The 14,546-nt window shown below is 32.4% G+C and overlaps 7 protein-coding genes and 2 pseudogenes across 9 annotated transcripts, besides 1 other annotated feature; 4 read left to right on the top strand and 5 right to left on the bottom strand.

The window, feature by feature from the left end:
* Positions 1-649: 649 nt before the first annotated feature.
* Positions 650-4,541: a mobile genetic element.
* On the bottom strand, positions 748-1,346 carry TVAGG3_0461540 (uncharacterized protein; the record flags this gene model as incomplete). Its single annotated transcript, XM_051235076.1, has 1 exon — positions 748-1,346. A coding segment is annotated over one exon (599 nt), but the record flags the coding sequence as incomplete, so codon positions are not given.
* On the bottom strand, positions 1,409-1,992 carry TVAGG3_0461530 (annotated as a pseudogene). Its single transcript has one exon. A coding segment is annotated over exon 1 (584 nt).
* Positions 2,188-2,589, bottom strand: TVAGG3_0461520 (uncharacterized protein; the record flags this gene model as incomplete). The annotated part of the gene is made up of 1 exon (XM_051235075.1): positions 2,188-2,589. One exon carries the CDS (start codon positions 2,587-2,589, stop codon positions 2,188-2,190), a length of 402 nt encoding a protein of 133 aa, XP_051092899.1.
* TVAGG3_0461510 lies at positions 2,607-3,404 on the top strand (annotated as a pseudogene). Its single transcript has one exon. A coding segment is annotated over exon 1 (798 nt).
* On the top strand, positions 3,419-3,571 carry TVAGG3_0461500 (uncharacterized protein; the record flags this gene model as incomplete). The annotated part of the gene is made up of 1 exon (XM_051235074.1): positions 3,419-3,571. One exon carries the CDS (start codon positions 3,419-3,421, stop codon positions 3,569-3,571), a length of 153 nt encoding a protein of 50 aa, XP_051092898.1.
* Positions 4,542-5,261: 720 nt separating the features above from the next.
* Positions 5,262-5,846, top strand: TVAGG3_0461480 (uncharacterized protein; the record flags this gene model as incomplete). Its single annotated transcript, XM_051235073.1, has 1 exon — positions 5,262-5,846. The coding sequence occupies one exon, from the start codon at positions 5,262-5,264 to the stop codon at positions 5,844-5,846; it is 585 nt and encodes a 194-aa protein (XP_051092897.1).
* A 4-nt stretch (positions 5,847-5,850) lies between these two features.
* On the bottom strand, positions 5,851-6,093 carry TVAGG3_0461470 (serine threonine-protein phosphatase family; the record flags this gene model as incomplete). The annotated part of the gene is made up of 1 exon (XM_051235072.1): positions 5,851-6,093. The coding sequence occupies one exon, from the start codon at positions 6,091-6,093 to the stop codon at positions 5,851-5,853; it is 243 nt and encodes an 80-aa protein (XP_051092896.1).
* Positions 6,094-7,589: 1,496 nt separating this feature from the next.
* On the bottom strand, positions 7,590-8,742 carry TVAGG3_0461460 (galactose-binding domain-like family; the record flags this gene model as incomplete). Its single annotated transcript, XM_001305288.1, has 1 exon — positions 8,071-8,742. One exon carries the CDS (start codon positions 8,740-8,742, stop codon positions 8,071-8,073), a length of 672 nt encoding a protein of 223 aa, XP_001305289.1.
* A 1,830-nt stretch (positions 8,743-10,572) lies between these two features.
* On the top strand, positions 10,573-12,378 carry TVAGG3_0461450 (bifunctional inhibitor/lipid-transfer protein/seed storage 2s albumin superfamily protein family; the record flags this gene model as incomplete). The annotated part of the gene is made up of 1 exon (XM_001305287.1): positions 10,573-12,378. One exon carries the CDS (start codon positions 10,573-10,575, stop codon positions 12,376-12,378), a length of 1,806 nt encoding a protein of 601 aa, XP_001305288.1.
* Between the last annotated feature and the right edge of the window lie 2,168 nt (positions 12,379-14,546).

Genomic DNA, 14,546 nt, shown 5'->3' with positions numbered 1-14,546 from the left:
GCGTATAAATTTAAACGGACCGTCAGGTGGTAATGGTTCGTTCTGGTTTAGTAACCGAAGAAATTGTGCCCAAGAACGTTTGTCTACTTCCCAAAATAAAAACTGTGTACTTCTTGGAGGGTTATTTTCAATCCTTTGAAATGAAACTGTGGAGTTCATCTTGTCATATTCTAGCTTCAGATAGTACGTTCCGTTTAGTAAAGAGTCGTATTTTTCTTGAAATTCCCAGTAGTATTTGTTTATTTGAGTTTGAAAGTCATTTAGAGTTTTTTCAAGACTTTCGTCTGAACGAACTGTAAAGATTCTCATTTCGTCAAATTTGTCTATTAGACCATCAGAACCTTCATACTGCCCATGAAAATATACTGCGAACATAAAAGCGTTCGTTCTTTTTGAAAACAAAACTCTTCTAAATCCTATTGCCTTTGCATCTGAAGGACTTTGAAGCCAACGAATTGGATAATCAAACCTGTAAGCTCCGGATGAAATTTCTTCATCTGAAAGATTCCTACCAGCATTTGTAAAGATATAGTCTAACGGTTTTGTATCTGCTACTTTTGTTCTTTGTTTTTCAACCTGAAACATTTAATATATGTAAAAATATATTGTTTTAAAATAGTATGCCATTTCATATTTCTCATCTAACAAACATGTTGTCTGACTGCTTGAGGGTTAGGTTGGTACCATTCAAATTTTACACTTGCAATTCCTTCAATTGCATTCAAAATGTCTGAGTCGGAGTCAAACATTTGTTCTCTCTTTGTAGTCTTGAAAGCGTCAAGAAGTTGTGCGGCTGTTGTGACATTGCCATGTGCATAGTAAATGTGACCGTCCAAATCTGTTACGGTTAGTCTGAGATTGTGTCCTTTCTTATTTCCGTCTTGTATGGCAGCAAGTACACCCATGAAGCCTTCTTTGTTCTTTCCTTCGTCAAAGTTTACTGTAAAGGTTCGACCAGAAGCAATTTTACTTCTAACTTCACGGTACTTTTCATATGCATATCTTGTTCTTTCCATGGGAGCATGTTTGTCTTCACCTTTTCCTTTTTTCCTTCTCAAAGGATACAATTGTTCGTCATGTTTCCAGTAGAATCTGGCAAAGCCGTCGTGTCCTTCAACTTGAGGTTCACTAACATTGAAAGGCAAGTTCATAAGACGTTCTTCTTCTAACCTCTCTAATCTGTTTGGATAATTTGTGCGCGCTGTTTCCAAGTCCATTTCGTAGGTCAGACCAGCCAGTTTGTCATAGACTTTTATGGGTCTTCCCTTCCTATATTTAAAATTCTTCGAAACTTTCCAACCATATCTTTCTAACTCTGCTTTTATTCTAGCAGATTTTCTATCCATTCTATATGGGGGCATTTTTATAAAAATAAAAAAATGTTTTTATTTCATGCAATGTTTTTCTTTTACTTTACATAACCACCTGCTGCCATAAGCCTTTGACGCCAACCCATACCAGCTAATGAAGGTTGACTTGGTTTAGTTTCCAAACTAAACTTTGGTTTTGGTTTATCTTCAGTTTTTGGTTTCTCTTCTTCTATCGGTTTTTCGTCACTTTTCGGTTCCTCTGACTTTACCTCACTTGCAGGTATGGTTGTGTCGTTAACATCTTCATAAATATCATATGCCATTTGTTTTTGTTTTCCTTTCAACTTTTTGTGTTTGTTGTAAAGTTTAGAATATTTTGACTCTAAGTCAATGAGATGTTCTATAATGAACTGTTTGTCAGTGAAGTAAACTTTTCCATCTGTTGTCTCGAAAGCTCCTTCAGACTTCAATATTTTATTTGTGAGAGTCTGTTTCTTTTTTGAGATACTAGCCGTTCCATTTCTATGAAAAGTGACTTTATAGTTAGGGTTTGTATTTCCAGACCTGGCACTTTCTATTATTGAATTTTTCTCTTCATCTGTAAGTTCTTTGACAGGTTTTGACAATGGTTCTGAACTTTTTGTTTGTGTGTCAAATCTACCGTTTCAACTTCTTCGGTCATTTCATCTCAGTAAAAAATTTTAGTTTTGGTTTGTTTTCAACTGGTTGTTGTTGTTTTTTAAGTCGGTCTAAAACTTCCTGAGGTATAGGAAGAACTTGACAAACACGTGGTTGTGTAACTGCTGGAAGCCGACAAATCCATCTTGAACCCATTTGTCTCAATGCTGTATTGTTCATTTCATCTCAGTAAAAAAATTTACATTCCCCACGTTTGAGGCGGTTGCGGTTGGTTGTTGTTTACCCATTGTTGTGCATGGTTATATCCTCTGTTAAAGAATCTTTCACCTTGGTCCATATAGTGCCCTGCTTGGTTATAGTAGTCATTTGCTTTGTTATAGTAGTTTCCTGCTTGTCTTCCTACATTGTCCATCCATCCTTGAACTTTTCCTCTTGTTTCAGGATTTGGAATAAGATTTGTTGCATCTCGTGCTACCTCCCAACCTTTCTGTACAGTTTGTATAATAGGTTGTGCTTTCTCTTTAAGTATACCTAATGTACTCAAAATCTTCCTTCCAACTCCAAATACACCTCTGGCTATTGTTCCCACTGCGGGCAAAAATCTGGATGCAACTCCTGCTAATGCGCCAAATAAACCCATTTCTTATAGGGTAAAAAATGACGAATCCAAACAAGGACCCCTATGTTTCTAAGGCAACAAAGAAAGCACTCATGATAAAAATCTTTAGTTCAACACCAAATGCTTGGTTTATGGATATCTTGGAAAACATTCCGAGAGTTAGAACAGATGGACCACCATACTGGTTTATATTTGTCGGTCAAAACACAAGATACTGTGAAGCCATACCATTACAGTCCAAAAATATTTTAGATGTGAAAACTGCTTTGACAATATTCGTTGACAAATACCATCCAACAAAACTGACATCTGACTGTGAAAGTTCTTTCAAATCAGATGATGTAAAAAACTATCTGCGTTCAAAAAATGTAAACCAATATTTCATTGTCGACCAAAACCATTCTGCTCTTGGTGTCATTGACCAGTTGTATAAAAATCTTAAGAGACTTAAAATCAACCACAAGGTGGTGAGGTAGATGAAATGTCATATGACGACAAATATAGACACTTCTCCATGGCAAAGATGAGACAAGTTTTAAAATATTTACAATAACCGTAAACAAAAAGGTTTGGGAAACCACTCCCCCGAAGAAATGAAAAACAACCCTGACTTTAGAGAAAGACTATATATTTAATAATTTAGTCAAAAGAGACAAACAAGAAAGAATGCCAGGCTTCAAAACTTCAGAAAGGTGACAAAGTAAAAATAGAAATACCTAAACGCGACCCATATGAAAATACTATTGACTATGACAACAATGGGAACCCGACAGGTACTCACATTCGTGTTCGTAAAAATAGAAGAAAGTATACAAGAGAATATTATGAAGTTTTAGGCAAACATGGCAAAATGTACACACTGCAAGCAGAAGATAAAACGACTATTGTCAGACCTCGTTTCAAACTTGTCAAAGTTCAAGGTGGTATACTTTCAAAGACAGTTCCTAACAAATATAAGACAACTCCTGACGAATATGCTAAAGAAGTTGAAAATGACGACTAAGCAATTCTATACCATGCACAAACTGTCATGTAAGGTGGCATGTATTTTTTACTTTGTCCCGTTGTTTGCGTATATCCCGAAACGCGATGTGTATGGTTTCCATCTCCCTGAGTGTCACCCAGAAACAATTTATAGCAAACTGAACGTCGTCTTTAACATCATATCCTTTACCTTTTTTCATTGCTGACCAATCCCAAAATTTATGCTTATGCCAACCTGCTTGAGATGTACTTAAATCTATGTAGTGACTATGTGCAGGTAAATTTTCACCTGAAATCGTTTTACTTCCCCCTGTTTCCTTTGAAGAGTTTGCACAATACAAAAACCTGTCGACTATTGAGTCCAAGTTCCAAAACCCAGAACTGTTTCTGGATTTGTTGAGTTCATTGACGTATAAATATAGCCTATAGGATATAATGTTTGAAGCATTTCTGTCTTTAATGTTTGAAGCTCTGTTTTGTCAGCCTTCTTGTCATATAAATCTTGAGCAGTGAATTTAGTATTATATTCATCCTTCATGACATAAACATCTTTACATCTAATGTTTCTCATCGTCGTTATGTCGTCATCCGATGTTAAACCTTGTGGAAAGTTAGGAGGTTTACAATATATTGCATCCCCACCAGTTTCTTCAACCGTTCCTTCAATACTTTCTATAGCAACAGTTGTAAAACTTGTATGTGTATGGTTCTTGTCTGCTTTCTTCTCTAACTCATCGTTAACATAAGTTTTATCTGCTTTAAGGTCTAAACATCCTGAAACCCCATCCTGTATCGGCTTTAACTTTAAAAGTCTTCGATGTCCATTCATGGTACCAGTTAACCCTTTCTTTCATTTCGTTATCTTTTTCATCCACATATTCCTTATCCGCTTTCTTCTCTAACTTACTAGCCACATATTCCTTATCTGCTTTCTTTTCAAGGCTAACGTTTAAGTCTGTTATTTCAGATATAGAATGTGTATGAGTCTTTTTAGAATATTTCGTTTTCAGCTCTTGTCACTTCACTTGACATTTTATTGTCAACATATGTTTTGTCTGCTAGTTCAGGATGAGTATGTTCTTTTGTTGCATAAGCATTGTTAGCTCTTTCTTCTTCTTTTGCATATTGCATCGTCTACATATTCTTTGTCAGCTTGTGTTGTCAACATCTGCTTTCAAAAGAAGTTCATTTATAGGTTTCTCGTTTAAAGTTCCTTTGTTGGATTTATACAGACAGTATGGTTCTTATTGTCTTGAAACAGAAACTCATCTGTCATTGGGTTTAATGTCAGTTTTAAGTTTCCTTCTTTCAATGACTCAGATATCTTAGAATAGTTTGAAAAGTTTGTTGTGTTCTTATTTAGAGCTTGTATAATGAGTTGTCGGTTGTGTTGTATTTCTCTCATAGACGCTGTTTCATTTGACATTTTTTATTATAGATAAAATATGCTTCCAATAGAAAAAGAAAATTCAAGAGTTGCTACAACTAAACCATTAGATGAACTTTTTACTAATGTCGGTCAAAAGTTTGAGACAGATACCGTAAAGCATGAAGGCTATCGTTTTGACTACCCATTAAGATGGTTAAGAGACCCATCTGTCACAAAAGCTATTGGCTTTCGTAGAATGAAGTTTGTGTCTGTAGAAGATAAAAGTTTTCCATTTATTGTAAGGTTTCATATAGATTATATATCTGAAGGGAAACGAAAAATGTGGGAAGAAATTGAGCTAATACAAGTTGACCTTTCATCTTCTCTACAGACTGCGTTAAAAAATATAGAAGATAAAATAAATTCATGTTATGCAAAATATGCTGATGAATATGCAAATACCGAGAGCACACTTTATGTGAGAATTGTATATGACAAACAAAATTCACAAGTGTCATTTCAAATCTACGAAGACAATCCAAAGAAAGACGAACAAATATATACAGAATTCACTGCAATGTCATGGTATTATTTGCAAAGAATGTTAAATCAGAAAGTCGAACTTCCTTTAGCAAATATTTACAGTCGATATGCAAGAGATGAACCATATTTATTTAAAGATGTTTTCGACCCAGCTGCTATTATTGTTCATGCTTCATTTTCTGGCGCCCAAAACTCTTTCTTATGCTTGGCAAATGACTTTTACGAAAAACCTACAAAGTTATACGAACCACCAAGTGGAAGTATTTCAGACTTTCAAGTATGGTTTACTACAGATGGAAGAAAAAGAATAATTCCATTATACCATGCGTTTTACTTAGAACTTAGTTTCATATACAACTACTATCGAACGGTAAAAATATAATTTTTTAATACGGTTGAGGTGTTGGATTTGGTTGCCAACTAGACTGTGGTGCAGGTTCAGGCTGTTGTATAACAGGAGCTTGTTCTTCTGGTTCAGGGTCTTTAGGTATAATACCAACAAACTGACCTACTCTTTTACCAATATTTTTGACACCGTTCCATACTCCTCTTCCGACAGATTTTATTCCATTCCATATACCTCTTCCAACATTTCGAAAGAAGTTTCCTATCTTACTGAAGAAACCCATTTTACTATATGTAAAAATCTAATGTCCGCCTAGTCTCTTACATTTCCTGTTGAGTTCCATAGCATTCTTTAACTGGAGCTCATACATTCTGTTTCTCCTCTGGTAGAAAACATATTCTGGGTCAACTCCTGTGTTCGCGTCATCTGCATAAAGTTGTTTATATCCCACTTCAGGGTTTGTATAAAACTCTTTCCATCTCATATTTGCATACCATGGTGGCAAACCTAATGCAGCGTCATTTGACATGGCAGTTTGCATTTGTACATCTGTTGGCACTTGACCATAGTTTGCCATTGCAGTTTGTATTCTAACTTCATTTGGAATATTCTCTGGGTTTGGTTGTCCAGGTTGCTGTGCATTCGCTAAGTTCTGTGCGTCCATTTAATATTAGATAAAAATATCTCTTACGAGTACATATGCTGAACATTTGCAGGCATTGGTTCATCTTCATATTCTCTGTACTTTTCTGCCACGTCAAATAAATAAATGACACAATGGAAAAAACCTAAAACAAGTAGTCCTATTTCAAACCACATTTACTTACTAATAAAATTTCTTTATTGTGACACTTTCTCCAGTTTATAGGACCTCTCTCATATTCTATCTTGTCATATATAAACTCATAGTCATGTATGTCCTCTAACCATCTCATAACGGTTTCCAAACCACTTTTATCGAATGTAAAGTAAAAGCATGGATGGTTATGTATAACGTCTAAAGTTTCTAAAGAGTCTCTCAAAGTCCAGTCTACTTGGTATTGAAAATCCCATGTGTTATAGAACGGCGGGTCCACTATAAAGAAAACATTTTCCTTGTCTTTATATTTTTCATACAAATCTGTCCAATGACATCTCACAAACTCTATACCCTCAATATATTTTTCTATGTCCTCTTTGAAAACATTTGTATAGTTAAGATATAAAACTTTTGACATAAGTGTTTCAATGTCATGAACTCTTATAGCACCACTATATAATAGTCTAGCAGATATACTATCCCAGTCTATATATTCTGCTTTTTTCAAAACCTCTCTCACAATATTTTTCTTATCTAATGGTATACGTTCCATCTTACCTATAGGTATCTTTTCTTTTAACTCTTTCAATATTTTGTTTGTGTCTGGAATATGTTTGAGACGGTCCATATAGTTGTCGAAGTCATTGCATATAATCTTTGAGTCTGGGAATATTGTATGACATAAATGGGATATATAGAAACTTCCACCGAACAAATCTACAAATGTTAGACCATTCGGTAGTTTCTTAAGTTCTCTCAATATAATATCTTTACATCTACTCTTATTTCCAAAGAACGGTAACGGTGGTTTTGTAAAATTCATTTATATATAATAATAAAAATGTTTTTCCCTGAAAAGTGACAGAAAAGTGACAAAACATGAAAACATATATAATTTGTGAAAAGTGAAACATTATATAATGTTTTCGACCCAGAAGAAGGCTTCTTCCCAGAAGCAATGGAGGAAGAAGAAGAGTCCTCCGAATAAAAACTTCATTTATACTAAACATCTTCAGGGCTAGAAGGCACGAAGTGCCTGGAAGCCCCACTACCTTTTTTTTTTTTTTTTTTTTTTTTTTTTTTTTTTTTTTTTTTTTTTTTTTCTTGATAAAGTTAAAATTCTTACATCCAATCAAATCACAAAGAAAATCAATATTCATAACTATTGGTACATGATTATTCATTCTGTAGTGTATATATCAAAATGCACCAATTAATTTCCAAAAATATGTGAGATTCTGATGGCAGCAATTTGAATCCTCAAATTTTATATATAATATAAAGTGAATATATATAAATTTATGGTAAGAGAAGCATGTGCTGGATTTTACATGATTTATGTGATTAATCAAAGAATTTGATTTTGAAACCTATCAAAATTCTTAAAAAGAAGTCATTTATAGTTAATATATTCTGAATAAAAATGATTAAAACTAAATTTGATTAAAAATAAATAGTTTATTATTTCATTTCGATATTTCTGTTTTTAGAAATATGTCCAATAATACTTATGTCGTCATCATCGTCATGGTATGAAACAAAATCATTTTCGCCATCAATTTGGCTATCAGTTATTACTTCTCCAAGGAAATCTATTCTATTTATTGCTAGACAAGGAGGTTGGTTCGGGCAAGGGTCGTTTTGTATTAATCTTACGTATTTAGCAGTATATGATCTATCTAAGTTATATGTTTTCTCATTGCATCTTCTCATTTCGGAATCTTTTTCGATTTTGTGAATGTCTTTCCATGTTTTGTTGTCATCTGAGATTTGTAGCGACCAGGAGTATAAACAGCAGTCAAAACACTTGTATTTATCATACTGGCAGCAGCAGAGAGTTGTATAGCAGCATCCAGCTCTGACGAAATATCCATTGATTTTAAAAAGTCTGTTTTTTAAGTGGAATGTTATGTAAGGATGTTCATCATAAGACTTTCCACAACTTGAGCACCAATCATAATTCTTGTCCCAAGGGTAAATCGCGTATTCTGGCTTTGTTAATTTCAATGTTCCGTTTATCCGTTGGTATGATGATCCAAACGTATCAAGTACAATAATACGGTCATCATAGACTTTTTTAAATATACCATCTACGTTTGTATTTATGCAAGAATCGAATAATAAGAAAAGCATATATTTATTGTCACTTTTCTCCTTTAAATTTTAAAAAGATGATAATATTGTTGTATTTATGAAATTCATGTAAATTTTAGAAATCTTAATTTGTCACTTTTCAAATTTTTTAAAGTTTTTCTTTTTTTCGTCTGACTCCAGTACAAATTGGGCTTTTTAACTATTTAATAAATGATGATGAAGCACTAATTGGTACTTTAAATGGTACGGAAGAATGGGGCTATGATACTAATTTAGTAGCAAATGCTTTAGCAGATAAAAGTGTTCCATTTGAACGCTTAATAATCCCATCTGTTGTCGAATATAATAATAAATATTACTGTGTTAAAAGGATAGGTTCTTTAGCTTTTTCGTATACAGGTCTTTATTACGCAAAAATTGGAAAATTTGTAGAAGAAATTCAATTTAGAAGTTTTGATTGGGTAAGAAATTTAAAGGTAATTGAATTTGAAGAAGACTCGCATCTGCAATCGATCAAAACTAGTTTTGGAGTTGGGTCAAATGTAAAAGAAATAAAATTTCCATCAAGTTTAAAACATATTGGTCCTAGTGTCTTTTATTATGACTATAGCTTAAAGACAGTTTATTTTCCAGGAAATTTTATTCAGAATTGCGAACGTGATTTTAATAATTTTACTAATATCAATATTTATGTGCTACCAAACTATGTTGATCAGAAATTTTGTAATGTAAGTGTGAAAGTTGTTCCATCCTTCCCTTATGTTGCTTGTAAAACCTGTAATTGCATAATTAATTGCTATTTTTCCTCTATCGCTTCTAGTAACTTATCTTGTTTTATTCTTACATCGTAAAAATCTTAAATTAATTTAAAAATTTTTTGAAGGTTGTGTATTCGATATCTTTTAATCAAATGATATAATTTGTACTTGCGTGAATTATGTAATATCTTCTTCATATCGAATGTTTGCGAATAAAATTTTTGAATGAACTTAAAATAAAGATATCAGATATTCGAAATATTAACTAATGCAGACAATATTAAAATATCTTGAATATAATTTCTTTTTCAATTCATTAGTGAAATGAAATTTGAAAAAATGCATTAACCTTGCTTCACGCTGATTCCTTTACTTTTTCTTACGGCTCTAATCCTTATTTGATAGTTATCTTTTTGGTGTTATTGAGACTGATGAATTTGAAATTTTTTGAATCAATAAAAAGTCTAAATTACATAAATACTCTGGTATTTAGATAATCCAAAATCATGTTTTCAATAAACTTAAATAGATAAAAGAGATTTGAAGTTCAACTTTTTGTCCATTCAATTTTTTTAACGCATTTTTCAAGTAATGTCTTTTAGTCTTTAAATATGAATAGTAATTTTGAGATATCAGTATAATAAAAAATCCGTTATTTCGTTATATTATCTTTATCTGATTTTATCATGCTAACAAGAAGTTTTATAGTATAATATCAAGTAAAAAATTAATAAGCTTGACCGTATATATTTGAATAGTTTACATTTACACAACCTTCGCGAGGCAATTTTTTCATTGAAGAAAAATTTTAAAAAAATAGATATGATTATTTAATTATATTTTAAATAACTAATATAAATAATGAGATAAAATTTTGAAAATTTGAATGGTCACCTATCTCTCTCAATTTTTTAAGACATATTATTGAATCACTTAGCAGTTCATATCATATAAAATATAGATCATATTTTCAAGAATAAAAATATTCGATAATAGATTAAAAATCTAAACCAAATATATTCAGAATTTACTTTGAAAAAGCAAAATTTTCAATTAAAAAATTATTAATAACGAAATTTTGAATACTCGACCAGAAAAGTATTTATATCTAATGTTCGGACTCGTTGCGTTCGCCAAGCTTTCTTATTCGGCCTCAAATCTTACCTGGAATTGGATTACACAGCCATACTGGATCTATGGTGATGTAAGTGATTTCGATGTTTACTATAACAATGTTCCTACAACTTACTCTAATTCAGGCTACCGCCCGATTTTCAATGTTGATTTAGGCAAGAACATTACAATTTTAGGCAAAAATGGTGGTAAGGCATTTTACAATGATATTCTTGTCGAAACAAAGTTTTCACAGCCAATTGGTGAAAACTATTTGCTCATTCAATTTGTTTGCACAAACAATGGCACAAAGTCTCATAAAGTTTCCCTTTCTTCTTTCACAGATGTTCAAATTGACCAAAATGATAACTCATCCATCAATTGGTATGGTGGAAACAGAGGTTTAACAATGATTGATGATAGATATACAAACTACACACTCACCTTGCTTGTTAAAGATGCCTATAAAGTTGAAAATGTTGATACATTTTGGTTTGGTATTTTTGATCTCATAAACACACATTATTGGGACAATAGAACAGATAATTCAAGTTTAATTGGCTCTGACTCAACATTCTCCTTTGGTTGGCTCAATAGAGAAGTAAAGCCAAACTCTTCCATCACATTGGGAGTCCTTTTAGGTGTTGGATCAAATCTAAAGAATCCACCTGTTGTCAAAGTCACAAATGAAGTCGAAAAGATGTATAGACCAGGAAAACAGATAACTATCAGTGGAACAGTTGAAGATTACGATCCAGGAGAGGTTGTATCTGTTTACTATAACTATACATCAACAACAAAGAAATTTGAAAATGTTTTGGTTAATAACTATTCAACAGGAACAGGAAATATGAGTGATACTTTCTCATTTGATTTTGAATTGACATCTGAAATGGAGAATTCAACTTTAACAATTTGGTCTGTTGATAGTTTTGGTTACATTTCAAATATTATCTCTAAAATAATCACAACATATTTACCACCAACACCACAAATCACTCCATTTGAAACTGTCTTCCAAACAGCTGCCGAAACACCATTAAATACTCCAGTAGAAACTCTTCATGAAACTGAAGCACAAACAGCTCATGAAACTTCATTCATTACTCCATTTGTTACTAGTCATGAAACACCATTTGAAACAGCCTTTGCTACAGCTCATGAAACACCAATGGACACACCATATGAAACTGTTGTTGAAACACACGAGGAAACACCAATTGAAACAGTTTATGAAACAGTTTTTGAAACTCCATATGAAACAGCTGTTGATACACAAAAAGAAACTCCATTTGAAACAGCTCATGAAACAGTTTTTGAAACACCATTTGAAACTGCTTTGGAAACTCCTGTTGAAACAGTTTCTGAAACACAAAAAGAGACAGTGTTTGAAACACCAGTTATCACTCCTTCTTCTACTAAAGAAAGTGAAGAGGAGGAAAGTAATTCAGTAGTTACAAAATCTGAAGAACAAATTGCTATTAGTGTTTCAGGATCAACTCCAACACAAACAAAATCTAAATTCAACTGGACTCCAATAATCATTGGAGGAGTTGTAGCTGCCATTGTTGCTGCCTTAGCAATCATTTGCGCTGTTATCAAACACTATAATGATGATTCAGATGATAGAAGTGATAATGATGATGACCAAGAAATTGATTTTGAACAAGATATAATAAACCAACTTGAAGCAGGTGAAACTCTCAACTCCGTTGTCATCACTACAGAAAATCCTGTATTTAATGAAGAAAATCCATATGATGACCCCTTCGCTAATGAATTTGATGATTCAGAAGAATATTAAGCTTGTTTATATCTATATTATGTAATTATATTATTAAACATGTATATGTGAAATTGTTTTATACATTGTTTTTTAAAAAACCTTTCTTATCATGAATAAAATTCTTTTAAAAAATCTAATCAGCTACGTTTAAACATCAGCATGTATTAGTAATTTAATGTGGTATGTTTACATTTACAACTAACTTAATAAATGTAGAATTATATAAAAAATATTATTATAAATAAAGTAAGGTTGAATTTCTATATTAGTACAAGAACGTATTTTTCCATCTAATGTTGTGTAGCCAGGAGGCAAACCATAATAGAATGCTTTCTCACCAAAATTCACTGAAACAACATCAGGTTCATTTCTATCAGCATGTGATACATAGACGCGATAGATATTTGGTGGTGAATCAGTTTTTATATAATATCCTTTTGATTCATTTTCAACTCTGAAATCAATTCGATCATTAAACGCATCATAGCTGATTCCGATTGTTGAAGTATTCGTCAAATACTTAAAACCTAGAGGTGTATATGAATCAACAGTACTACTACAGTTTTCAAGGAAAATTGATGCATCTGGTAAAAGGCGTCAAAAATTTTCTCACTGGGTTTTCGTCTATCAATCCCAGCTCATTATATACGCAACCAATCAAAAATCTGATATGGGAGTCCAAGGCTAACTTTTTGTTGTCTACCTAATAAAAGAGGAAGCAGCATTAGTGAGAATAATCGCAAATATTCAATTTAAATTATCTTTTTATTCTTAATTTAAAGTGACAAAAAGAATAAAAAACCTATTCTAAGGCATGTTGTTATGTAAATGAGACTAGACATCATATTTTATGTTATGAAAAAAAAATATTTAGAATTTTAGAACAAAATAAATAGAAAAAATAGCATAACTTATAGATGTGCGTATATTAAATTTAATAAATTAAGAGAAATTATTTTTGGCGCCAAAATTATTCGTTAACTCTCAAATTTTTCTGAGTCAATAAGCCGCCAAAAAGTGTCATTTTGTTTCGTTAGAGAAAGATGAATTGTCCATGTCATCCAATCGGGAACAAGGGGGATGGGGATTAGATGATAAAGAAGCAATTCATGCTCTCTATCTGAAGCAATCAGACTTACCAGCAACAATGTGAATCGATTTGGCTTTAAAGTTAATATAGCAGATCAGCTTGTTACTGGAGAGACTAGGCATTACGATTGATTCGCTGTAGTGCTCTACTTTAATTTAAGAGTAGTAACGGATAACTGAATTCCCAAAATTCTTTAGGTGATCCAAAACACTGTAGCTGCTTGAACTTTGGACGAGCCTCGCACCCCAGAGAATAGAAATCCCAATCTTGCTCATGTTTAGTTGAATTAGTCTGCAGCAGTACAGCTCTGATACCACAAGATCGTGATGTATACAAAGTCACAACGCTATTTGATTCAACAACTAGCTAGTTTTGACATCAAATTGCAAAATTTGACTTCGTTATGAGCTCTTTGTAGCAAAAATACATTACACTTAAAGACTAGTTGCTAGACTGTAGTAGTTTGTTCGTATATATCTATTTTTCCCCAACGTATTGCATACTACATTTTGACAAGACTTGCAACCTTATAGTAACCTCGTTGGGAATTGTTCAAGCAAAGCGTAGGTAGTTAAGGTCGAGTAAGAGTTCTTCTTAAATCTTTCACTGAATGAGTAGGTGTTGGAAGAACTGTTCTCTAAAGCGATACAGTTGCGCTACATGTTCGTCAACTTGTCTAGAAATAAATATATCATTTGTTTTATACGTTTTTTCGTAATAAATCTATTTGTATTTGTTGTATTTGAGTATGAAGATAACAAAAACTACGGCATAAGACGCAGTACACTGGGCTTCGTTGCCATTTTATTTACCATGTTAAGAATAAACTTAACAGACATGCTTTGTTTTCGACGAAGCCATCTAAAATAACGTACATCTAAATAAAACTAAAAAACTGTAAAATTTCTTTATTTGATAGTATACTTCAAATTATGCACTATACCTTCTAGAATTCTATAACACTCTTTGCATATAATTTTTTTAAAAAAAGTTATATCTCGACAAAAATATGATTTATCAATAGAGTATGTAAAATAAAACTCATTCGCAGTATTAAAAAATCGTAAATCTTTCCAAAAAAATTTTGAATTACAAA

Source organism: Trichomonas vaginalis, chromosome II (genome assembly GCF_026262505.1).
Source record: "Trichomonas vaginalis G3 chromosome II, whole genome shotgun sequence".
Classification (NCBI taxonomy): domain Eukaryota; phylum Parabasalia; order Trichomonadida; family Trichomonadidae; genus Trichomonas; species Trichomonas vaginalis.
Note: the sequence above shows the minus strand (reverse complement) of the source record. Positions and strands in the feature narration are given on the sequence as shown.